The sequence below is a fragment of the Hemitrygon akajei genome, chromosome 14 (assembly GCF_048418815.1).
Source record: "Hemitrygon akajei chromosome 14, sHemAka1.3, whole genome shotgun sequence".
NCBI lineage: Eukaryota > Metazoa > Chordata > Chondrichthyes > Myliobatiformes > Dasyatidae > Hemitrygon > Hemitrygon akajei.
The window spans coordinates 48,732,822-48,759,928 of record NC_133137.1 but is presented as its reverse complement, the minus strand read 5'-3'; the positions used below and the strand labels follow the sequence as shown (position 1 = coordinate 48,759,928).

General features: G+C 43.5%; 1 protein-coding gene across 1 annotated transcript in view; it reads right to left on the bottom strand.

Moving 5' to 3' along the window:
• LOC140738184 (uncharacterized) overlaps positions 1-26,333 on the bottom strand; it is a 159,244-nt gene extending 132,911 nt beyond the window's left edge. The window contains exons 1-4 of the mRNA XM_073065300.1: positions 26,282-26,333; positions 6,985-7,063; positions 6,816-6,907; positions 4,220-4,719 (exon numbers count right to left, since the gene is read on the bottom strand). Coding sequence (XP_072921401.1) covers positions 4,220-4,719; positions 6,816-6,907; positions 6,985-7,041 — 649 coding nt within the window. The 5' untranslated portion in view covers positions 7,042-7,063; positions 26,282-26,333. The remainder of the gene's footprint in view (positions 1-4,219; positions 4,720-6,815; positions 6,908-6,984; positions 7,064-26,281) is intronic.
• Between the last annotated feature and the right edge of the window lie 774 nt (positions 26,334-27,107).

The following is a 27,107-nucleotide window of genomic DNA, read 5'->3' as shown; positions in this document are numbered from 1 at the left end:
TGTATGTTTATATTGATATGTAAATATATTATAGCGTCAATAAAATAAACTACCTACCACCTAGGAAATCAAGTCAGTTACTGAACTGCAGGTAACTCTATTACCGAACAACTAAAGCACATGGATGCACAATGTCTCATTCTGTAAATGTTTCATATGATTAAATCGTTAGTTCCAATGATGACGGGGTCAAGCTGAAGTACTCCTGTTTTATAAAACAATGTGTTGAATGTTCCAGTGCAGAAATGGGCCTCTTTAGCTCAAACACGAGGCCCACCCACAAAAACACCCTCCTCTCCAATTCCTACTCTTCACCTACCTCGCTCCTATCTTTCATCCAATTATCCAGTGTTAATCTGGAAGAGAAAGCCCACATCACATAGTTTTGAACATGACTTTCAATTGCTGATCATTTCCTTCTGAGTGCTTGCTTGATTTCCCACTCATTGATGCTACCTGGTAGCATCACCTATCTCTAATATCCCATAACTTACCCTCATCAACTTAGCAGTCCAGGCACTGACTATCAAAAATGTTATGTGCGACCTTGTCTGTTTTTTATTAAAGATCAACAACTGCTACTGATGGTCATAAATATTCTAAAAGGTCTTTGAGTACATCAGCATTGTGGATGCAAATGGTTCCCATAGTGACATGGCCATTACATTACTGGATTACACACCCAGAGACCTGAACTAATGATCCAGAGGTAAAAGTGTTCAAACTCCACTTAGAGACTGGCCTGTCATTAATTAACTACTTCAGGTTAAATTCAGTCAAGTCATTCACCAATAATTGAAAAGATAGAAACAGCAAAAAAAAAGCCATGAACCTGATGAACTTTTCCATCAACTTAACTAGTTCATTAAAGTCCTCACAGAAGTAAATCTACCCAATCTATCTGGAATTTTATCAAATGTCTTCTGAAAATTTATGTAAACATGATCTATTATATCCTTAAGCAATGTCCCTTGTGACAGGCTAGTCTGTAAGTTTAGATAACATGGGATCCAGGGGAAGAGAGGTAAATGGATTCATAATTGGATCAATTGTAGGAAGCAGAATGTGAAGGTTGAAGGTTCTTTCCTGGACTGTAGGCATGTTCCGTCTGATGCGTCACAGGGGTCATTTCAGGGACCTCTCTTGATTGTAATTGACATAAATGATTTGGATGTAAAAGTACAAGCCATGGTTGATATGTCTGCATAAGATACTAAATTAGCTGATGTTGCAGGCAGATTAGAGAATAATGAAAAATTACAGGGGGATCTTAATCAGTAGGGTTTGGGAGCTGAGGATTGACAAATAGCTTTCAATCCAGATTCAAGGTTTTTTGATGTCATTTCCAGCATATAAGGGTAAAGGAGAATGAAATGATTGTTACCCTGGATCCAATGTAGCACAAAAAAAAAACACAATAAGGTAAAGAACACACTAATAATAAAAAAATGCACAATAAATATAAATACATATAATACTTTATATGCAGAGTTCGATTGTATGTCCATAAAACGATGCTAGACATGGAACCATCTGTATATAAGGTGACTGACAGGAAATGATAAGGCAATCGTTGTTCGGGGTGCGGAGAGGTGGGTTAGTGAGTGGAGGTATTGATCAAAGTTTATTATCGAAGCACACATATGTCACCATATACAACACTGAGATTCATTTTCTTGCAGGCATATTTAATAAATCCAATAACCATAATAGAATCAATGAAAAGCCACACCAACCAGCATGTAAAATACAACTGTGCCAACACAAAAATAAAGATAAAAAAGAAATAATAAATAAACAAACAATAAATACCAAGAACATAAGATGAAGAGTCCTCGAAAGTGAATCCATGGATTGTGGGAACAGTTCAGTGATGAGGCAAGTGAAGATGTTATCCTCACTGGTTCGAGAGCCTGATGGTTGAAGGGTAATAACTGTTCCTGAACCTGGTGGTGTGAGTCCTGAGGCTCCTGTACTTCCTTCCTGATGGCAGCAGTGAGAAGATAGCACGGTCTGGGTGGTGGGGTCTCTGATGATGGAGCTGCTTTCCTGCAACAACGCTCTGTGTAGATGTGCTCAGTGCTAGGGAGGGCTTTATCCGTGATAAACTGAGCCATACCCACTACTTTTTTGTAGGATTTTCCATTCAAAGGCATTGGTGTTTTCATACCAGGCTGTGATGCAGCCTTTCAATAAAAAATCTTCACAAGCTCTCAAGGAAGCAGAGGCATCGCCATGCTTTTTTCGTAATTGTACTTTCACGCCGGGCCCAGAACAGATCCTCTGAAATAATAACACCGAGGAATTTAAAGTTGATGACTCTCTCACCTCTGGTCCCCTGATGAGGACTGGCTCATGGACCCCCGATTTCCTCCTCCTGAAGTCAATAATCAGCTCCTTGGTCTTGATGAGTGAGAGGTTGTTGTTGTGTTACCACTCAGGCAGATTTTTAGCCTCCCTCCTGTATGCTGATTCAGCCTCGCTTCTTGGAGGAAGCAACTGTTTTTGAGTCTGATGGTCCTGGTGCAGATTCCACCCTGAAGGGAATAGGACAAATAGCCCATGAGCGGAGTGGGTGGGATCCTTCGTGATGCTACTAGCCCCTAACCGGCACATGTTTGTATATCTGTCCTTGATGGTGGGTAGGCTGGTGCCAATGATGCACTGGACAGTTTTGACTACCCATTGTAGACCCTTCCTGTCAGCCATAAAGCAGTTTCCATAGCACGCAGTGATGCAACATGTTAGAATGTTCTCTACTACACATCTGTAGAATGACTTGAGTGCAGATGCACATAGTCCAACTCTCTTCAGCCTCTTCAGAAAGTAGAAACATTGGTGAACTTTGTGTAGAATGGGACCATGAGAGGTTGTACAAGATGGGACTTTGAAACTGCTTGCATTTCCACTGCTGTGCTGCTGATGTAAAGGGGTGTGATTGGTGCAAGTTCTCCTAAAGTTGAGAACCTTCCCCTTTGTCTTGTCAACATTGAGGAAGAGGTTGTTTGCTTGCCACCAGGCCTCGAGCTCTTCCACCTCCTCTCTGTAGGCCATCTCATCATTTTTGGCGATGAGCTCCACCACTGTTGTGTCATTGGCAAACTTGACAACATTATTAATCAGGTGTTTGGCCGTGCAGTCACGTGTGAACAGAGTGTGCAGTCCTGGGAGGCACCTGTGTTGAGACTGATGGAGAGGGAGGAGTGGTAATGCATCCTGACTATCAGAGATCTCTTGGTTAGGAAATCCAACACCCAGTTACACAGTGGTGTATTTAGACTGAGGATTAGGAGTTTATTCACCAAGGTCTGTGGGACAATACTGTTGAATGCTAAACTGAAATCCAGCAACAGCATTCTGACATTTATCTATTGCATTCTGGAAGATCAAATCAGGGTCGGACTTGTGATCACCTCAGTGAATGACAGGGCTCCAAGGTGTGTTATGGAGCAGAGGATCCTGGGTATGCAAGTGTGTTGTTCATTGAAAGTGGAATCTCAGGTAGACAGGGTGGTAAAGAAGTCATTTGGCACACTGACCTTCATTCGATGGGGCACTGAGTATAGGAGATGGCAAGTTATGTTGTAGTTATAAAGATGTTGGTGTGGCCTCATTTGGTGTATTGTGTATAGCTTTGATAACCCTGTTATAGGAAATATGTTATTAAACTAGAAAGAGTACAGTGTAGATTTCCCAAGATTTTGCCTGGACTTGGAGGTCTGAGTTATGAGGACAGGTTACATAGACTAGTTTACTCACTGGAATGAAAGAGATTGAATAGTGTCCTGATGGAAGGAAATAGGATCATGAAGGGCAAAGACAACACCTAGTCTTTTTCCCAGAAAGGGACTGTTAAAAACAAGTGGATATATATTTAAGATCAGAGGCAAAAGATTTAAATAGTACATTTGGTCAACTTGTCCACGCAAAACGTGATGCATATTTGGAATAAGCTGCGAGAAATAGTGGTTGAGGTGGGTAGGTCAGCTAAAAATTAGGAAGTGGAACGATAAGTTACATTTGCCAAGGAAATAACACGTGTTGAAATTACAGGGTGTCAAGTCTTCAGGTCCAAGTGGGCTTCATTCTATGGTCTATAAAGAAGCAGCTAGTGGGACAGATAGTCTTTAATCCTCCAATATTCCCTAGATTTGGGGTAGGTTCCATGAGGGTAGATTAGAACATAACAAATATAGCTCCTTTGTTCAAAAACACTTACCTTTGACTGGAGTGGCTCCGAATAGTTTCCTGTTGCCTCTTGCTGACACCTCCCCTACAGGTGTTTGGGTTTTAGATATGTTTTTGTCAATGTCATTAATGATACTTTGAACTGATATCTTACTGAGAGCTGACCTATGACTGAACGGTCTCTGCAAACAGGCATATTTGCAAGTAGCAGTTGGCCACCCCCTCTTGATGTATGTCACATCTTTGATGAAGTCCTTCCAGCCATAGTTCAATATGTTCTCAAGCCCCTGGGGGAATGGGATCTCATCAATCTGACAATGAAGAATCATTCCATTAATCTCATCCAGCAGGTGAGACACAAGGAATTTCAGCCTTGGAAAGTGATTGGCTTGTTCATCGATATTAGAGTATGGAGAAGCAACGGTTTTACTAGTATCAGTGCTCTTTAAAGGAGAGGAAGACCTCACTGTATCTTCATCTAACATCTCTTCAAAAGCAGGGATTGTTAATTGCTTTTTGATCTTCTGAGATCTGAAAGAAATGAAGGCAAACTGAGATGAAAATAGACTCAGTCTCAAAATTAGGATCTCCAAATGAAGTCTGACATTATTCAGTCCGATGGTGTTTGCACTGAATATGAACCACTTCCTCTCCTACTCTATTTAAATATATCAACACACTGTCTAGTCATTCTTTTTTGTAATTAAGAATCAAGGATTCAACTTTATTCATCACATACATTTACCTGTATTAGGGATTTGCTAAAGATGGGTGCTTTAGAGAGCCTATCGTCCCAGCACATGATCAATAATGCTGCTTACTTCTCCAGAGCATAATGCATCATTTACAGATTCGTGTAACAGCTGCAGTTAAACTTAGGTATCCCACTCTTACTGAATGGAATTTAAAACACAAAGCAGAATGGGGCACAGTAGAGGGGGGCTCAAAAGTTCCATGCCAATTGGCTCATATCACAGATTATAGCATGATAGTCAGTCACCCCCTCCCTCTCCCTGCCCCCCCCTTCCTTTGTTTAAGGCAAGTAGTGCACATGACCATTGGGAAGGAATGCTCGGCGTGCACTTTTAGCTAAGTATGTTTGATTCTGTGACTTGGAGATCACAACTGTTTGGTGGAATTTTTACAGTTTATCAATAAATTATTAAGATATAATGCTTATTCGTAGTCATTGTTTTCTGTTTCATTTACCAGACCTTCTGATCAGGTTCAACATTACAGACACGCAACAAAAAAACAACAACATTCAGCAATTATAAAGACTAAGAATTACATAAAAATAAAGTTAGAGGTTAAAGTACGAATATGGAATAAACTGTGCATAAATACACAAATACCAGCATGTATTTACAATGTAAACAGCTTTACAAAAAGTGGTTTAAAGTGTTTACAGTGCAGTGACTGGGGTAATAGACAGAAGGGAATGGGGCTGGGGGTGGTGGGGGACTAACCACAATGGTTGATCAGATTAACAATCTGGCAGAAGGAACTTTTAAGATGAGTTTAAGTGAAGCTTTTTTTTTAATAGCCATACAGCACTTCCCAAAAGGGAGTTTTTGGTAAAGACAGTTTGCAGGCTGGGCAGTGTCCATTTTACTACCAGCTACTAACTAGCTTCCTCTCTCACTCCATGGGACAAGTGCCAAATGTCATACTCTGGGGAGTCAAAACAGTAGGCTTCATACAGTGAATGGTCAGGCTCTGGGGAGTGTTGTGGAACAGAGGGACTGAGAAGTATAGGCACATGGTTCACAGCATTACAGGTAGACCAGGTGTGATGCATTGGCCTTCATCAATCAGGGTGCTGAGACATAATTTTGCATCTGTACAAGATGTTGATATAACTGCAATTGGATTGTTGTGTACAGTTTTGAGCACCCTGTTATAGGAAAGGCACCATGAAACTTGAGAAAGTACAGAGGATGCTGCCAAGACTCGAGGGCCTAAGTTCTAGAATTTATTCCTTTGGAGCACAGGAGACTGAAAGATGACCGTATAGATGTGCATAAAATCAAGAGGCATAGTTAGAGTGAATGCACGTGGATTTTTTCTCAGGGAAGGAGGACTAAAAACGAGAAGGCAGGTTTTAAGGTGAGAGGTGAAAGATTTAAATGGGACTCGGAGAGCAATTTCTTCATGCAGAGGGTGGTGTCTATAAGGAATGAGTTTGCCAGATAATGTGGTAGATGCAGGTACAATAACAATATTTTAAATTGGATAAGTACATGGATAGCACAAGTTTAGAGAGGCCAAATGCACGCAAATGGGGCTAATTTGGTGGACACAATGCAGTGGATATCTTAGACTGAACGTTTCGATGCTCTGACTTAATGACTGCACTTGTACTTGCCAGGCAAGAAAATTGTTCCTTAATTCTTTATTGGACATTTATTTTTATACTTCCTGCTTGATTTGTGAAATCCTCCACTGCAGTATGTAAAGACAATCCATTTCAGGGTGACATACATTGAAAATCATTACATCTCTGCTGGATGACACTTGTGAGGTCTAAGTTGCAGGGAGGTTCTCAGAATAGGCTTATCCTCATCATTCTGTTTGTCCCTCATGTTCAGAACTCCAGGATCAGCAAGGATTATCAGTTATCTTACCTAACCAGTTGAGACTGTACGGTTGAAGAGCTTATTTCAGATTGCAGATCTTGGATCGTCTTCTGTTCTTTTAGAAACTTTCTCAAGCGTGTCTGTAGGAACAGAATTTTATTCTTATTATTTATTTCTGTATTTTTTAACTGAGTTAAAAAAACTACCTATTTCTTACCTGTTCAAAAAAAAACACATTCTCTATGTTCAAAGGTATTTTTTCTACGTCTGCCATGGTTCAAATGCACTGCAGTCACCTGGTTAAATTAAGAAACAGAAGTTAAAGTAATCCTTCCACAAATTTTGTGAAAAACAAAACAAGAAATTAGTTGAATTGGCAGATGGGTTCTGAAAGATCGGGAGGTGGATTGGCTGGGGTTGGGGAGCAAGTGAGCGAGGGATTGTGTTGATGAAACTGCTCTTCACAGGTAGGTCAGTCATCGAAACACCTTAATAGAACATAGAACAATACAGCACAGTACAGGCCCTTCGGCCCACAATGTTGTGCCGACCGTTAAACCCTGCCTCCCATATAACCCTCCACCTTAAATTCCTCCATATACCTGTCTACTAGTCTCTTAAATTTCACTTGTGTATCTGCCTCCACCACTGACTCAGGCAGTGCATTCTCCAACCACTCTCTGAGTAAAAAAACCTTCCTCTAATATCCCCCTTGAACTTTCCACCCTTTACCTTAAAGCCATGTCCTCTTGTATTGAGCAGTGGTGCCCTGGGGAAGAGGCGCTGGCTGTCCACTCTATCTATTCCTCTCAATATCTTGTATACCTTTATCATGTCTCCTCTCATCCTCCTTCTCTCCAAAGAGTAAAGCCCTAGCTCCCTTAAACTCTGATCATCATGCACACTCTCTAAACCAGGCAGCATCCTGGTAAATCTCCTCTGTACCCTTTCCAATGCTTCCACAGCCTTCCTATAGTGAGGCGACCAGAACTGGACACAGTACTCCAAGTGTGGCCTAACCAGAGTTTTATAGAGCTGCATCATTACCCCACGACTCTTAAACTCTATCCCTCGACCTATGAAAGCTAACACTCCATAAGCTTTTTTAACTACCCTATCTACCTGTGAGGCAAGTTTCAGAGATTGGTGGACATGTACCCCCAGATCCCTCTGCTCCTCCACACTCCCAAGTATCCTGCCATTTACTTTATACTCTGCCTTGGAGTTTGTCCTTCCAAAGTGTACTACCTCACACTTCTCTGGGTTGAACTCCATCTGCCACTTCTCAGCCCACTTCTGCATCCTATCAATGGCTCTCTGCAATCTTTGACAATCCTCAACACTATCCACAACACCACCAACCTTTGTGTCGTCTGCAAACTTGCCAACCCACCCTTCTACCCCCACATCCAGGTCTTTAATAAAAATCACAAAAAGTAGAGGTCCCAGAACAGATCCTTGTGGGACACCACTAGTCACAACCCTCCAATCCAAATGTACTCCCTCCACCACGACCCTGTGCTTTCTGCAGGCAAGCCAATCCTGAATCCACCTGGCCAAAATTCTCTGGATCCCATGCCTTCTGACTTTCTGAATAAGCTTAGTAGCAATGAACAACCGGCCTGCACCTGTTGACTGCTATCAGACAGAAAGCAGCTCTGCAGATGCAAGAGTCTGCAAATGTACAGACTGCACTATAGAACAAGAGAATGTAGACTTTAGACACAATAAATGAAACACAACTTTGTGTTGGCCAGTCATTATAACGAATCTGCAGGCAGCCACTATTATCTGAACTGCAAGCATCAATGGCAGCTCAACATTGTAACTTGCCAGCATCGGTAAAAATATAAGTTTGAATAAGTCAAAAAGCAGATCGCAATAAAATTTCAGAATTCTTACAGGGCTTGTTCAGCTGCATTGAAGGGAGGATGTTTCCACTGGCTGAACAGTCTTAAATAAAGACTAACCTGATCTACTGTCTCTAACCTTTTGTTATTTGATCAGGAAAGGGGTTGGCCATTCAAGACTGAGACAACTGATTTCTTCACTCAGCGGATCATGAATCTTGGTAAATTTCTTACCTGGGGAGAGTGGAGATTTGATCACTAATTTTATTGGAAAGAGTGATTTGTGGATTTCTGAATATCAGGGGAACCAGGCAATGGAGCAATAGCGCAGCAAAGTGACAGTGAAGTGGATGACCAGCCACATTAGAGATGAACGTCAGAGCAGAATTATTAAAGATAAGCAGAGTGATCCACTCCTGATTAATATCCAAGGACAGGCAGTGGGCCAGGGGTGGGGGGTGGCTTTGCTGGTAAAACATGAAATCAAATCCTTAGAAAGAGGTGACGTACAGTAGGATTGGAAGAAATAGAATCCTTGTGGGTAGAATTAAGAAACTGCAAGAGTAAAAAGATCTCAATGCAAGTAATATACAGGGCTCTGAAGAGTAGCCAGGATGTGAGCTACAAATTACAATAGGAGACAGAAAAGGCATGCAAAAAGAGCAATGTTGTGATAGTCACGAGGATTTCAATATGCAGGTATATTGCGAAAATCAGGTTGGTGCTCGATCCCAAGAAAGGAAATTTCTAGAATGCCTACAAGATGGCTTTATAGAGCAGCTTGTGGATTAGTCCAGTAGGGGCATGAAAATTCTGGATTGGTTTTATGTAATGACCCAGGTTTAATTAGGGAGCTTAAGGTAAAGGAACCCTTAGGAGTATGTGATCGTAATATAATAGAATTCATCCTGAAGTTTGAGGAGAAGCTATCAATATTACAGTGGAGCAAAGGGAATTAAAGATGCATGAGAGAGGAGCTGGCCAGAGTAGATTGGAAGGGGACACTAACATGAATAATAGCATAACAGGAATGGCTGGTGCTTCTGGGGCAAATGTGAAAGGTGCAGGACAGCTACGTCCCAAAGATGAAGAAGTAGTCTAAATGGAGGATGAGACACCCATGGCTGACAAGAGAAGTCAAGGACAGCATAAAAGCAAAAGAGAGGGCATATAATATTGCAAAATCTGTGAAAAATTAGAGGATTAGGATACAAAAGAAGACAATTAAAAAGCCACAAGGAGAGAAAAAGTGAATTATGAAGGTAAACTAACCTATAATATATAAGAATATACAAAAAGTTTTTTTTTCAGATATATAAAGTGTAAAAGATAGATGAGAGTGGATATCAGACCACTGAAAATGATACTGGAGAGGTGGTAATAGGGGACAAAGATTGGCAGACAAACTCAATAAGTATTTTGTGCAGTCTTCACTGTGGAAGACACTAGCAGAATGGCAGAAATACAAGAGTGTTGGGGCAGAAGTGTGAGTCACTGCTATTAAGGAGAAGGTGTTTGGGAAACTAAAAAATCTGAAGGTAGATTAGTCATTTAGACTAGATGGATTACACCACAGGATTCTGAAGGAGGTAGCCAAAGAGATTACGGTGCAATTAGTAATGATCTTGTAAGAATCACTAGATTCTGGAATGGTTCTGGGGGACTGGAAAATTGCAAATGTCACTCCATTCTTTAAGAAGGGAGGGAGGCACAAGAAAGTAAATTATAGTCCAGTTAGTCTGATATCAGTGTTTGGAAAGATTTTGTAATCTATTATTAAAGATGAGGTTTTGGCATACCTGGAGATACATGATAAAATAGGTAAAAGTCAGCATGGTTTTCTCAAGAGGAACCATTGACTGGCAAATCTGTTGGAATTTTTTGAGGAAATAACAAGGATAGACAAAGGAGCATCCGTGGATGTTGCTTATTTAGCTTTTCAGAAGGCTTTTGACAAGGTTCTGCAGATGGGGCTGCTTCATGAGATAAAGAACCCATTTTATTACAGGAAAGATACAAGCATGGATAAAAGATAGGCTGACTGGTAGGAGGCAAAGAGTGGGAATAAAGAGAACCTTTTCTGGTTGGATGCCGGTGACTAGTGGTGTTCCACAGGGGTTGGTGTTGAGAATGCTTCTTTTCACATTATACATCAATGATTTGGATGAAGAAATTGATGGCTTTGTGGCTGAGTTTGCGGACGATATGAAGGTAGGAGGAGAGGCATGTGGCACTGAAGATGTAATATTTCTGCAGAAGGACTTAGACAGATTGGGGGAATGGGCAAAGAAGTGGTAGATTGAATATAGTGTAGGGAAATGCATGTTCATACACTTTGGCAGAAGGAATAAAGGCATGGACAATTTGCTAAATGAAGAGAAAATTCAAATATCAGAGGTGCCAAGGGACTTTTGAGTCCTCATGCAGAATTCCTAAAGGTTAACTTGCAGGTTGAGTTGGTGGTAAGGAAGGCAAATGCAATGTTCTCATTCTTTTGGAGAAGACTAGAAAACAAAAGCGAGGATGCAGTGCTGAGACTGTATAAGGCACTGGCCAGACCACACACAGTATTGTGAGCAGTTTCGGCTCCCTCATCTAAGCAAAGATAGAGCATCAAGAGAATGTTCACAAGAAAGATCCCAGGAATGCCACAGTTGACATATGCAGAGTGTTTGCTGACTCTTGGCTTGTACTTGTGGGAATTTAGAAGAACGAGGAAGGATCTCATTGAAACAAATTAAATATTGAAAAGCCTAAATAGAGTGAATCTGGAAAGAATGTATCCTATAATGGGAGAGTCTAGGACCAGAGCGCACAGCTTCAGAATAGAGGGACATCCATTTAGAACAGAGATGAGGAAGCACTTCTTTAGCCAGAGGGTGGTGAATCTGTGGAATTCACTGTTAGTTATATTTAAGGTGGAGGCTGATAGGTTCTTGATTGATCAGGGCATCAATAGTTATGGGAGAGGGCAGGAGGATGGGTTGAGAAGGATAATAAATCAACAATGACAGAATGGTGGAGCAGAGGATATGGGCTGAATTGCCTCATCCTTCTCCTGTGTTTTATGCCCCTCTTTCCTAGGTTCCTATTTTGGTTTGCTGACTCTCCATTAAGCAATCAGAACTTTGAAGTTAACATGAGATGTTTCCAGTGATGATGTAAGTGCTTATGGAGAACGTATGACACAGGCAATGGCGATTTCAAAGTTCAAAGCAAATCTATTATCAAAGTACATATACTGTACATCACTGTGGACTACCTTGAAACTCATTTTCTTGCAGGCATTTACAGGAAAAAATATAATAGGTTTTTATGAAAACTATGCATAAACAGATAGTCAAACAAGCAATGTGCAATTAAAGACAAACTGTGCAAATAAATATAATACTGAGAACATAAGTTGTAAAGAGTCCTTGAAAGTGATTCTATAGGCTGTAGAATCAGTTCAGGGTTGTTTTGAGTGAAGTTATCCACACCGGCTCAGGAGCCTGATGTTGTAGGGACCTAAGGCTTCTGTACTATCTCTCTGATGGTAGCGGCAAGAGGAGAGAATGGCCTGGATGGTGGGGATCTCTGATTATGGATGCTGCCTTCTTGTAGTAGCGCTCCTTGTAAATGTGCTCAATGGCTGTTCCTGTGATGGACTGGGTTGTATTCACTTTTTGCAGTCTTTTCTGTCCCTGGGCATTGGTGCTTTCATAACAGGCTGTGATGCAGCCAGTTTGGATACATTCTGTTGTGCATTTATAGAAGTTTATCAAAGTTTTTGCTAACATGCCAAATCTATGCAAACTTCTGAGAAAGTAGAGGTGCTGACTGCATTTATGAGCTGGTCGCAGGGCAGGTCCTGCCCTGATATGATAATGCCAAGAAATTTAAAGCTACTGACCTTGTCCACCTTCAATCCCCTCATGAGGAATGGCTCATGGACCTCCGTTTTCCTCCTCCTCTAGTCAACAACTAGGTCTTCAGTTTTACTAATGTTGAGTAAAAGGTTGTTATTGTGGTATCATTCAACTACATTTCAATCTCCCTCCTATATGCCAATTTATCACCACCTATGATTCAGCCAACAACAGTAGTTTTGTCCACCAACTTAAGTGTTTATTTGCCACACACAATCATAGGTATAAAGTGAGTTGAGCAGGGGGCTAAGCACAGAGCCCTGTGGTGCACCTGTGCCAATCTTTATTAACTGAGGTCTGCCAGTGAAGAAATTGAAGATCCGCTTGTACTGAGTGGTATGGAGGCTCAGGACTTTGAGCTCAGTGATGTGCTTTGAGAGGATGGAAGTGTTGAAAGCTAAGCTGTAGTCAATGAAAAGCATCTTAATGAACGCATCTTCATTGTCAACATGTTCAGAGCTGAATAAAGGGCCAATGAAATGGAATCTGCTGTTGACCTGTTGCGATGTAGTCAAATTAGACTGGATCCAGATCACTCCTCAGTCGGAGTTGATATGCTTCCTGAATGACCTCTTGAAGCACTTCATTGCAGTGGATGTAAGTGGTAATGGTTGAAAGTCAGTGAGGCGGCTTACCACATTCTTCTTGGAAACTGGTATGATTGATGGAGTACCTCAGACTACTGAAGCAAGAGGTTGAAGATATCAACAAAGTTGATTAGCACAGGTCTTCAGTATTCAGTCAGGTACACCATCTGGGCCAGACACTTTCTGTGGGTTCACCCTCCTTAGGATGCTCTCATGACAGACTGAGATCACAGTCGTTGGTCCGTAGGGGTTCATGAAGGTGCCTCCCTATTCTGGTGATCAAAGCAAGCATAATAGGTATTGAACTCACCTGGGAGCAAAACCTTCTTGTCATTTATGCTGCTTGGTTTTGCTTTGTAGGAGAAAATTGCATATATTCCAACATATCAGCATTCACGGAACTATACCCTGCAATCCAGGCAGAAAATGGCTCTGTGCTGTCCATTCATTAAAACATTTTCTGCACACAGCCAGCATGTAATGGTATTCTTTATGTATCTTATAGTATTTTTATGTACAAATTAGTTTATGTTTTATGTATTGCCACAAATCAACAAACGTCAGTGATAACAAACCTGATTCTGATGACCAACATAAGGCTGGCCTGCCCATGATTCTCAGGTGGGATGTAGCCCTTGGTCCTTAGCACAAAGTCCAGAAAGCCTGCCATTTCATTGTATCAGATCAAACCTCCTCCTGATTAACACCTCCTGTCCATGTAGTAGATGAACCAGTGTTCTTCTATGTTGAACCACATGTGGAAGAAGTGATGGAAGTGGCAAGGGCAGAGACTCTATTCAGAGTGGGGGATCTCACTACCTTTCATCCATAGTGGCTTGGTCCCCTAACCATTGACTAAGCTGGCTAAGTCCTGAAGGACAAAATGCTGCCAGAATAGAACTGTAGCAGGTAGCTAAGTGAACCAAGATGAGGGATAAACCTACTCGACTTTGTCCTCATCAGCCTACTTGTTGCAGATGCATCTATTTTTGATAGAATTGGTATACATAAAGTCATACAGCACAAAGACAGGCCCTTGGGCCAACCATGTCCACACTGACCACAAATATCCATCTATACTAATCCCATTTACCAGCACTAAGTGGTCCACAGCCATCAATGCCTTCACAAGGAATGTGAGTGAGAGCTGGTTTAAATAGGCTGCAGGTAATGAATTGGAAACAAGTGGCAGGTATTCCTGCTGGTGAGGTGAAGAATGGGAGATGCCTGCCTGTGCATCCCTGACAGGAACTCCAGGAAACTTCAGTCCCACACCACCAGTTTCAGGAATAGCTATTACCCTACAACCATCAGGCTCCCGAATTGGTGTGGATAACATCACTCACCACAACACTGAACTGATCCCACAACCTACACACTCACTTTCAACAACTCTACAACTCATGAGTCTACAGCTCATGTTCTCAGTATTATTTATTTATTATTTGCATAGTTTGTCTTCTTTAGTGCAGTTTCCTTCTCAGTCTTTTATGTATCATTTTTCATAATTCTTTTGTATTTCTTTATTTATCTGTAAATGCCTGTGGGAAAATTAATCTCAAGGTAGTATATGCTGACCTATAGACACTTTGATAATATACTGTACTTACTCTGACTTTGAAACTGAAGCTTTGCAATTCTACAGCATCAACTCATGAATGGTGGTAGACAATTAAACAGCAAATGGGAGGAAGAGATGCCAAGAACAACCTGATCTTCAGGGACGTGCAGCCCAGCACATGAGTGCAAATGACAAGGGTGACACATTTACAACCAGCAGCGCAGACCAGAAGTCACACCTCAGCCTCTTCATGTCATCCTGACCATCATGGAAACATCCAATTGAATTGAGATCATGTGATATTAAGAAATGGCTGGGAGAACTGTGTAAAGGGTGCATGAACAGTAAGTACCACAGTTGAGAGTCTGAAGACCTGTAGATTAGATGCAGCTCCAGCAAAGCTTTAGATTTTCTAAATTGAGGGAATCAAGGGGTAGGGAATTAGCACAGGAAAAATAGGGCTGATTTGGAAAATCAATCACAACAATAGAGTGAGTACAAAGGGCCAAATGGTCTTCTCCTGTTTCTATTGATGCAGCAGGACTACATTGTAGCCTATGGGCCATGCAAGGAAAGATTCAACTTCTGATCTGGCAACACCTTTCGACCATTTGTAAGCTACTGATTAGATCAGACCAGAATACCTGAACAATATTCCAGTTCCTGAGTGATATTATTTCTGTGTAACTCTCACCAGGACTCATACACAAACTCGGCTCGTTAGGTAACTCTGCTAACAGCCACATGACTCAGTGGTAAGAAGGCCACCTTCCGTAAACAAGATACACCTAGGGCCAGTATGATGTGGGGTTCAACCAAACAGGAACATCGTGATGTTCCAATTACAGGGACCTCGATTTGAGCGAATGCTGTGTAAATCCTGCCCATGTGCAATTATCAGTCAGCAAGAAATAACAGGTCATACACCACATAAAATTATAACTAAAGTATATTTACAAATTTCAGCTTTATCTAACAGCTAATAGGAAAAAGAAAAGGGCCCAGTGCAATGCGCACATAACCACTGGAGCTCATACTGGAGTAGTCGGGGGGGGGTGTCTCTTACCCACGTGCTGGGTTCACAGTTTGCATGAAAACACCCGTCACAGTCTGAACTTCCCTCAAAATCCATCTTGAACAAACCACCTCTCCCTCCGGAATGCTGGCCCTTCCTCCTTGGAGCCATTCATCTACACAAAGCACTTCTAGCAATGGGGACTCTCCTTCCAACAGCATTCTGCGGCAACTTACCTTGTGCCCCACTCCACAGCCCCCACCAAAAAGCCCCCAAACAAGAAAACTCTTCCCCACAGCTCTCTAGAACCTTCTCTCACATCCCACAATCCTGATTGGCTGACTCACATTGGTTGGACAACATGGGCCCTTATATTAGCCAAAGCCAAAACACACTTTCTAGCATGGCACGCTGTTTTTACAGAAAACTGCTAATATAAGCTACCTCTCAACATAGCAGTGGAGATTTTAACCAGGGTATTACATCTGTGTCACACAAGTATCAGTATTTGGACTTTAGATAATTGCAAAGATGCCATACAAGGAGATGTTAAGCAAAATTAGAACATGTTGTACTGGGAGTAATATGTTAGTGTGGATTACAAATTGTTTCCTGAATTCATTTTTGAGGTTTGGGCTTCAGAAGCATCAAAGTTTATCTGACATGAGAACAGAGGGTAAGAGTTCATTGTATGATTTTCAGGGTGACAGCAATTGTGCTGAGGCCAGGGATTCATCATGTGTGGAGTTCTGCTGATGATATAAAGATGAAGAGCAGTAGATTGTGAAGAGGATGCAGATGGATTTCAGTGGGATATAGACATGCTAAATGGGTAGAGAGGATATGGCATGTGGAATATAATGTGGTAAATACGAGGCCAGATAGGTTGGTAGAGAAAGTAGAAAACCAGAATAGCTTTTCAATGGTAAGAGAGTGTTAATCTTCAGAGAGATTGAGAAGAGAGCATGTCCTGGGTGGTGGGGATCCTTCATGATTGATGCTGTCTTTTGGAGACATCACCTTTTGAAGATGTCTTCAATGCTGGGGAGCTAATGCCCATGATGGAGCTGGCTGAGTTTACAACTTTCTGCGGCTTTTTCTGATCCTGTCCAGTGGGCGATAGTGATGCAACCAGATAGAATGCTCTCCACTGTAGAAATTTACTAGAGTCTTTGGTGAAATACCAAAATATTTGCTATTGTCTTTGGTAGCAAACCATATCAGAAATAAAAATAGTAAACTCTAGAAATAGTCAGATTAGGCAGCATCTTGAAGAGAGAAAGACTGAACATTTTAATTTGATGATCTTTCAGCACTTGCAATACATGCAGATGTATAAACTCAAGAGCCTTGGGCCACAATCAATTGTCAGCAAGGACTCCCACAGATTCAGAGATATATTGTCATAAATACATACCCAAACTCAGGTTGGAGGAACAACACCTTATAAATCCAAACTCAGGTTGGAGGAACAACACCTTATATACCGGCTGGGTAGCCTCCAACCTGATGGCATGAACATTGACTTCTCTAACTTCCGTTTATGCCCCTCCTCCCCTTCTTACCCCATCCCTGACATATTTAGTTGTTTGCCTGTTCTCCATCTCCCTCTGGTGCTCCCCCCGCTCCTTTCTTTCTCCTGAGGCCTCCTGTCCCATGATCCTTTCCCTTCTCCAGCTCTGTATCACTTTCGCCAATCACCTTTCCAGCTCTTAGCTTCATCCCACCCCCTCCGGTCTTCTCCTATCATTTCGCATTTCCCCCTCCCCCCACTACTTTCAAATCTCTTACTATCTTTCCTTTTGGTTAGTCCTGACGAAGGGTCTCGGCCCGAAACATCGACAGCGCTTCTCCCTATAGATGCTGCCTGGCCTGCTGTGTTCCCACACACACACACACACACACACACACACACACACACACACACACACACACACACACACACACACACACACACACACACACACACACACACACACACACACACACACACACACACACACACACACACACACACACACGAAATGCACACTGGTCCATTATCAAAACTGGATGAAAATGAAATAAAAATTTAGAGGCAGCATTGATAAGAAATTGGCTAACTGAAGAATAATCAATAGTGTGTTCCCAAAGGGCCAGAATGCAGGCCACTTCTTTTTTAATACATGGTTTAGGGACAGTGATGTGGGGGAGCTAAGACATCAGGCCAGACTCTAGGCCTGTCCTCTTCTCGATGCTCCACATTCAAATACCAGCAACGAAGGGCATCTGTGGATGTTGGGACATCACAGCAGATGATGTGGAGAGGACTAACCAGGATGAGGTCTGGTAACCCTCCATGTCATTGGGTTGGATGTCTGTACGGACAGGAGCACAAAGGCTGGTGGCCCTTTAGGTACGTGAGTCAGCAAGTCAGTGTTTGAGATATGGAATTTGGGTGGTCCCATAATCAGTTAGTCTGGACCTTAAGGACTGGAGTTCAGAGTCAGATACTGAAGATCGAAACCCAAGGATTGAGCAGAAGTCTGGAAGTCGAAGCCCGATGCCTGAAGCCCTGGGTCTATGAGTGAGAGTCCACTAGGGAAGTTGGAAGGCCCATTGTCAGAGGCTGGATGCCTGGAGACTTGCCTGTTATTGTGTGTGTGAGTGAGTGAGTGCTTGGGCGGGATGGAGGAAAGGGGTTTGTTTTGCTGTTGTTTTGTTGCTGTGGTTTGTTGTTGTGGTTGTTTGTGTTGTTCACCTAAACTTTGTAAGCATGCTATGTTGGTGCCTGAATGTGTGGTGACACTTGCAGGCTGCCTGCAGCACATCCTTAGGTTGTTGGTTGTTATCACAAATGACGCATTTCACTGTACGTTACTATATACATGTGATAAATAAATGAATTTGAATTATACAAACAGACAGAATGAGACAAGTAACAGATCAGAAGTTATACAGAGAACCGTACAGTGACTGATAGAGAACAAGAACCAAGTAGCACAGTTTAAAGGGTGTGCAGGAACAGAGGGAAGTTTGTGTCCATAATTCTATGAAAGTACTGGGGCATGTTGAACAAAATACTTAGTAAAGCAAGTGGTTTCCTGGGATACCTAAATAAAGGCTAAGATTATGCTAAGCACTGGCTGGGTGACAACATGCACACACAAACCAACCCATACACATTATTGGAAGTTTACTGACTTCCACAGCTACCTAACACTGGAGGAGTTGAATTTCCAAAAGTTTTCAATCAGTGGCACACAGGAAGCTGTATCTGGCCTGAAAATGCAGGCTCACTCCAGTCTCCATCCAACCAATAGGAGTCACCTGCCACTCGTTTCCAATTCATCACCTGCAGCCTATTTAAACCCAGCTCTCATCCACAATCCTTGTTCATTCATAGGAACCAACCAACCTCAACCAATTGCTCCTAGTCTTCAGTTACTTTGGTTCCTGAGAGTTTAGTATCTGTTCTCTCTTGGCTTGTAGCTCCTCGTGGCTTGTTATTTTGCAGTTAACACTCACCGCTAAATTGTCTTTGTTGCTCTGCTTTTGGGTCAAGCCTCCTGTAAATTTCCGGATGGGTGAACCATCGATTGCCCCAACAGAGTACACTTGCCTAAAGGAAGTCATCCGTCAACATGAGCACACAATCCAGAAACAGCAGAAAAAAATTGACTATCTACACACTACTCTCTTCCAACTATCTTGAAACAGTAACCCCATGACAATCAAACTCCACCTTCTGAGCCTCTGATTCCAATCCCAAGCTCTTCAACAGATTTCCCAACCCGATGTTGCAACTTCCTTCCCATTGCGTCTTAAACTTCGAACTCCAGTCATCTCTGTATTCTACAGACCAAGCCAAGATTGCCTTTGTCATTTCTCTTGTGATTGGATGAGCTCTGACCTGGACCACCACTAACTGGGACAATAAAATTACCATTTACAATAAATATGTGGAATTTACTTCTGAGATGTGCCAGTTTTTGACAACCCAGGAATGGAAAGGGGGGCAGTGGATCAGATACTTTCTCGGTATCAAGGTCACACTGCACTAGGTTACACTCTGGAATTTAGGACCATCATGAAGGAGTACTGTTGGAATGTGGAAGTGTTGCTGGCCCATTATGACCATGGTCTCTTGGAGTGTTCAAAAAATGAGCCATCTACCAGGGAGATGTCCATTGACCTTGAAAGTATTATCACTCTGGCCCTCCAAATTGTCAAGCTTCCTATGGATGGACCTCCCAGCTCATCAGTCAGAACCCCAGTTCTCGGAAAACCGTATCAGGCTGCAGGACCCTCTCAGCAATATCTCCAAAACCCATGCAGTTAGGGAGAGCTCTTTTAACCCGTACCCCCCCCCCCCCCCGCCCAAGAGCATGAACATCAGTGGGCAACCTCATAATGGCTTCAGTTGACAATCCCAGTACCCGGCCAGTGCAGGATTCTTCTTTGTCAAAATCAAAGATAGAAATCTTCGTCCCTTCATCAACCCCCATAGACTCAAACAAAAAGCCATCATTAAGAAGCACTAGCCTCTCCCCTGGATGGATAGCACTTTCAAAACACTCCACGGGGCCCAGATCTTCATCACACTGGCTCAACAGAGTGCATACAACCTGATATGTATCTGCCAGTGGAAGGCAGCGTCCTTAACACCCACAGGCCACTAGAACACTTGGTGATGCCTTTCTGAATTTCCAACAATCCAGCCGTCTTCCAACCCTTCACTGACAAAATCCTCCAAGGCATGCTACAGAGGTACATACGTGTTCATCTACTTTGACAATATCCATATCTTCTTCAGGGATTGCCACGACCATGTCTGTTCAGTCCTTCATTTCCCCAAAAACTAGCTGTACTGCCAGTTAGAAAAATGCCAGTTCAATACCCCAGTCATTTCCTTCCTGGGTTATGTCCTCTTCCTCCAAGGCACAACTATGGAAGCAGAGAAAGTGCATGTTGTCATTGATTGGCCCCGACCATGCTCCCTCAAGCAACTATGGCACTTCTTGGGTTCCTCCAATTTCTACAGCCAGTTCACCAGAAACTACAGCCAAATTGCTGCTCCTCTTATCTCCCTCACCAAGTCACCTCTTCCCAGATAACCTAGTCTGACCATGAACTCAGGAGATACTTCACCGTCGCTCCTATTCTCCACCATCCAAACCCCTCCAGTGTTTTTGTGGTTCAGGTGGGCACCAAGACCATCCTTTCCCAGTAAGGACACACCCTTGTGTCTTCTTTTCGTGCAAGTTCAGCTCTACACCGCACTGGTACGGAATAGCAGATAAGGAGCTACTCACCAGTAAATGGACATTGGAGGAATAGAGACATTGGCTGATGAAAAACACTAAGCCTTTCCTGATCTGGATGGACCACCAGAACCTCAGATCCACACAACGGACCCAATAACTCAACCCACTTCAGGCTCCCTTTGCCCTCTTCATTGAGCAATTCAATTTCACCATCTCCTACCGACCCATCTCCAAGAACACTAAGGCGGATGCCCTGTCTCAACAGTCTAACCCAGATGAAATCCTCAGCCCATCATTCCATCTTCACAGATCCTCACCCTGATCATCTGGCTCCTCGAGAAGCAGATCTGCTAGGCCCTACAGCATGACCCTGCTCTGGCCGACATACCTGACAATCACATCTATGTGCCAGTGGCCATGCACTCTGAGGCACTATTGTGGGCCCACTCTTTGCCCATATCCAGCCATCCGGACACATGATAATCTCAATGTTTTCTACAACACATGTTCTGGTGGCCCAGATGTACATCAGTTTGTTGTTGCCTGCTCTCATTGTCCCCAAATTCCTCCAACCTCTGGGCTCCTGTACCCCATACTGGTTCCTCAGCGCCCATGGTCCCACATCACCATGGATTTCATCACGGGTTTGCCACCTTCTGATGGGACCATGGTGATCGTGACAGTGGTAGACCAGTTCTCCAAGGTGGCCCACTTGCCCTTCATTAGCCACAGAGAGGGCAGACCTGGCTCTCCAACATGTAGTTTACCTTCACGGCTTCCATCAGAACATTGTGTTGGACTGGAGCCCAGTATTGTGTCAAACCTTCTGCTCCGCCTCTGCACAAGTACAAATACAAGTACAAGTATGCTTGTACTTCAGCTATTGTCTGTCAGAAAGTAGAGATGTTTCCATGATGCTTTGCTACCTCTAACCCTTCCACATGGAAGTATCTGCTCTGGGCCGAGCTATCCCACAATCTACACACCTCATCTGCCATATGTATGTCACCCTCTGCTTCATAGCTACTAACTCCATTGTTCCCTGCTGAGGAGCCAACAGTGGAGCTTTATGCACCAGGGCCCTGGTACACTAATGCCAGAATGGAGGCATGGAGGTCCATCCCAGCTGCCAACCATAGCTACTGTTGCTAGGCTGACTACTGTTGGTACTCAGCCAGACCATGCAGGCCTGAAGACTGTGCCCTACTGTCCACCCGAGATATACCCCTGCGCACTGACTCCCACAAGCCTGGTCCATCAGTCCCTTTAAGATCACCCTTTCCATCAATCAAGTCACTTACCATCTCCAGCTGCCACCTTCCACATGTCCTGCCTCAAACCTGTTGTCCATAGACTACTCAACCTACTAAGCCTGCACCTCTGGAACCAAGGATGTTGGAGGGTGGTCCAGTATACATGGTTTACCAGCTGATGGATTGTGATCAGGGTGACCAGTACTGAGTCGACTGGTAAGGGTATGGCCTGGAGGAGAGATCTTGAATGCTGACCAGTTATATTTTGGATCCATCACTTACTGAGGAATTCCAGATTGCCCTGGGCCAGTGGGGGCTGGCTGTGGGTGGGGGGCAGGAGGGTTAGACCTGCACATGCAAGCTCCTCCTAGTTTCCATCCAGCTAATAGGACTCACCTGCAGCCCATTTAAACCCAGCTCTCGTCCAAAGTCCTTGTTTACTCATTCGAACCAACTAGCCTCAAACAGTTGCTAACAAGAGAAAATCTACAGATGTTGAAAATCCAAGCAAAACACACAGAATGCTGGAGGAACTCAGCAAGCCAGGCAGCCTCCATGGGAAGGAGTACAATCAACATTTCGGGCAGAGCCGTTCATCAGGACTCAACCAGCTGCTCCTGGCTTTCAGCTATCTTGTTGCCTGTGAGTGTCTGTTCTTTCTTGTTTTGTGGCCCCTTGTGGCTTGTTGTTTTGCAGTTGACCATTAAAGTTATCACTCACCACTAAATTGTCTCTGTAACTGTTTTGGGTCGAGCCTCCTACATTTTCTGAACACGGGCTAATGAAGCAACATGGACTGAGAGTTGATTGACAGACAGAAAACAATGTTTAGGAATAAATGAGTCTTTTGCAGGACAGCAGGCTGCAGCCAGTGGGGTGTTTTGGGAAAGATATTTGAGTTCCAAGTATTCAGCATCTATATCAAAGGGTCTCTATTTCAAAGTGAATCTATTTCTAAGTGTGCTGATGAATTCAAACTAAGAGTGATTGCAAGCTGTGTTCAGAATTCAAAGTGACAATTGGATAAGAATATGCTGAATGAGTGGCAAAGAAGGTGACAGATGTGTAGAAATATGTAGAGAGAATTGGTGAGTAGTTTTTAAATGAAGAAATTTTAGGAACTATTATGTTCAAAGGAATGTTGCTGTCCTTGTGCACAAAACACAGAAAGCCAGTATACAGACAAATGTTGCCTTTATTGCAAGATGATGAATTCTGGAAAAGTGACGTTTTACTGCAATTATATGGGGTTTTGGGAGATCGCACCTGGAGAATTCTGTACAATTTTGACCTTTGTACCTAAAATGGATATATAGAGGGGGTGTGGTGTAGATAGACATGCTATCACAGGAGGCCGATTGATCTACTATAAGGGATTCAACAAGTTAGTCCTGTATTCTCCATAGAAGAACCACGATAGTGGGTCTGATAGACTAGATCAGAATCAGAATCAGAATCAGACTTTAATCGCCAAGTACCTATGCACATACAAGGAATTTACTTCCGGCAGATGTTGTCTCTCTGCTCATAACAATAATAATGATAAATAGAAATGAAAATATAGATTATACATACAGGTAGTGCAATCCAAGTAATAGTTAGCCGACAGTTAACCGGCAGTTAACTGTTCAGCAAAGTGACCGCAGTAGGGAAAAAACTTCTCCAGTGCCTATTAGTCTTAGTCTGGAGGGATCTGAAGCGCCTACCAAACGGAAGCAGATCAAACAGTCCGTGCACAGGATGGGAGGAGTCCTTTATGATGTTCCCCGCCCTCTTCTTCAACCTGGAAGAGTACAGGTCCACAATAGAGGGCAGGGAGGCTCCAATGATGCGCTCAGCAGTCCTCACTGTGCACTGTAGTCTGGTTCTATCCTGCTTGGTGGCGGCTCCAAACTACACAATGATGGAGGTGCACAGGACAGACTCAATGAGTATACTGAACCCCCCACCCCCAGCTAAGGATTGTGGAACTAGAAGTTACAGTTTCAGAATGGCCTCCGGGCCACTTCGGACTGCGATGAGAGATTTCTTCACTCTGGGTGGTCAAACCTTGGATTTCTCTACCCTGGGGTCTTTGGAGACTCCCTCACTGATTGACAAATTTATGGGGACTACGGGTATGTGCACAGTAGTGTAGAGGTTAGCACAATGCTTTACAGTACAGGCGACCGGGGTTCAATTCCTGCTGCTGCCTGTAAGGAGTTTGCACATTCTCCCTGGTTTCCTCTGGGTGCTAAGGATTCCTCTCACAGTGCAAAGACATATGGGTTGGTGGGTTAACCGGTCATTGTAAATTACCCTGTGATCAGGCTCGGATTAAATCGGGGGATTGCTGGGCTGCATGGCTTGAACTGTATCTCAATTTAAAATAAAGGGTTTGGCCATAAGCATGAATATTAAGATGACCAGCCATGATCTTGTTGAATGACACAGCAAGCCTGAAGGGACAGACATCTCACTCCTATTTCTTATGACGTACTCTCATAAAACCAGACTCTGATACTTCCAAATACAAATTCACAACCCACTCTTAACACAAAGTCCTCACAGACATACCCATGCTTACACACACACAGACAGGGATACAAAACAGATCATCCTTACAGAAACTTGTGTTGATAGATAATTCTGCCATAGTTATAAAACACAGCACAGAAGCAAGCCCTTCAGCCCATCTAGTCAGTGCCAACCTGGTCTCCCACCTAGTTCCAACTACCTGCCTTCAGACCTTGCCCTCCATACCATTCCCATCTACTACCTATCCAAACTTCACTTAAATGTCACAATTGAACCCACATCCACCACTTCCAGTGGCAGCTCATACTGCCCAGTGTGTGAGGAAACTTCCCCTCAGATTTCACCTTTCACCCTTAACCCATGATGTCTAGTTCTAGTCTCACCCAGCCTTTGGGGGGGGGCCTGCATGCATTCACTCTGTCTGCACCCCTCAGTTCTGAATACAGTACCTCCAATAGATCTCTCTGCAGTCTCCTGCACTCAAGGGAATAAAGTCCTAACCTATTCAACCTTTCCCTATAATTCAGGTCCTCAAGTCTGGGTAACACACTTGTACATTTTCTCTGCACTTTCACCCTTATTGACATCTTTCCAGTAAGTAGGGGACCAGAACGACACACAATACTCCAGAATGTGTCTCACCAATGTCTTGTACAACTTCAACACAACATCCCAACTCTTGTACACAATATCTTGATTTCTGAAGGCCAATGTGTCAAAAGCTCTCTTTACAACCCGGTGAAGCCAATTCTGATTCCTTAGAGCGATGAATAAGCATATCGTCGTCTGATCCCTTAGTGCCTAGGTGGCACATGGGGCCATAAGCATATAGTATAACGTAAATGCCCAACAAACACCATCCCCAGAATTGAGTTCCACTGACTTCAACCGTCAAAGCTCAAAAGCAGATACAGACAAGTGAAACGCACACAAAATGCTGGAGAAATTCAGCAAGTTAGGCAGCTTCTATGGAGGGGAATTAATAGTCAACGTTTCGGGCCGGGATCCTTCATCAGAACCAGTCTGAGAGGACATGTCGTGGCAGAATTCAGTGCTACACAAAAATAACTATTAGTCACAATAAGAAATGTAAATAAAAGTCAGCCGTGCAAGAAGACTGCCAAAAGTTCAGAAATCTGACGAGGGAGGAGAAGCTGTTCCTAAAACATTTAGTGTGGTTCTTTAGGCTTCTATACCTCATCCTTAGTGTAGGCGATGGGAAGAGAGCATTCACGAGAGTGAAGGGTGCCGCCCTTTGAGGCATCGCCTATTAAAGATGCCCTCGATGGTTGTGAGGCTAGTGCCCATGATGGAGCTGGCTGAGTGTACAGGGCTCACACAAGTGTTCACACTGAAATGAACATGTATGATGGTTGCCAGTAACACTCCTCAAACGAACCCCTCACACATCGCTGCCACTGACTCCCGCCCTCACACACAGAGGCAACGAGGTCATACTCGCGACGTTTGACAATCCGCATCCGAGAGGACTGAGCGCTCACTCCGCTCTGTTTACACGAAAGAATCCTGGTGAAACTTCTCACACTGTTTTAAAACTTAAAAAGCGTGTCGCCGACCTGGACTCAAAATTCAGTTCGGACTGCTCCCCTCCGGCGGTGCCAGTCGTCTCGCCAACTCCGAGTGCTGTGATTGCAATCGGTCCGCTTCGGGGCCTCCCGCAGTGTCGCGGCGTCTCTTCGTTTCCCCGGGCAACAGCGCCTTCCGTTCCACTGCACAAACTGGCTGGCCTGCGGGTTGACAGGTAACCAACCACTCCAGCAACGTCAGAGAGCTGAAGGCTGGCTCGCCGGCGAGACACAGCACCCAGGCGCCGTTGCCCCGGACCAAGGCGCAACTGTTGCGCTGCCTTTTACAACGATAGCTGACGTTGCCTCACCTCACAATGCCCCTAGTAACGTCATTTGAGGAAGGGTAAAGTGCTGGTGTAGGCAAAGAATGCAACACACACAAAGCACAAAGAGAAAATCTGCAGATGCTGGAAATCCGAGCAACACACACAAAACGCTGGAGGAACTCAGCAAGCCAGGCAGCGTCTATGGAACAAAGTACTGTCGACGTTTCCACGGGACTGGGGAAAAAAAGCTGAAGAGTAGATTTAAAAATGGGGGGGGGGGGGAGGGAGAAAACACCAGGTGATAGGAGAAACCTGAAGAAGGGGATGAAGTAAAGAGCTGAGAAGTTGATTGGTGAGAAAGGGAAAAGGGGGTGATTAATGGAGGGGGGGGGGTTGGGGGACATAACCGGAAGCTTGAGAAATCGATGTTTATGCCATGTTTTGAGGCTACCCAAAATAAAAATAGGGTGGTGTTGGTGAGTGTCTCGCCGAGCTAGTTTGTTAGCTTGCAGCCGTTTCATTAACCAGCTAGGTAACATCATCAGTGC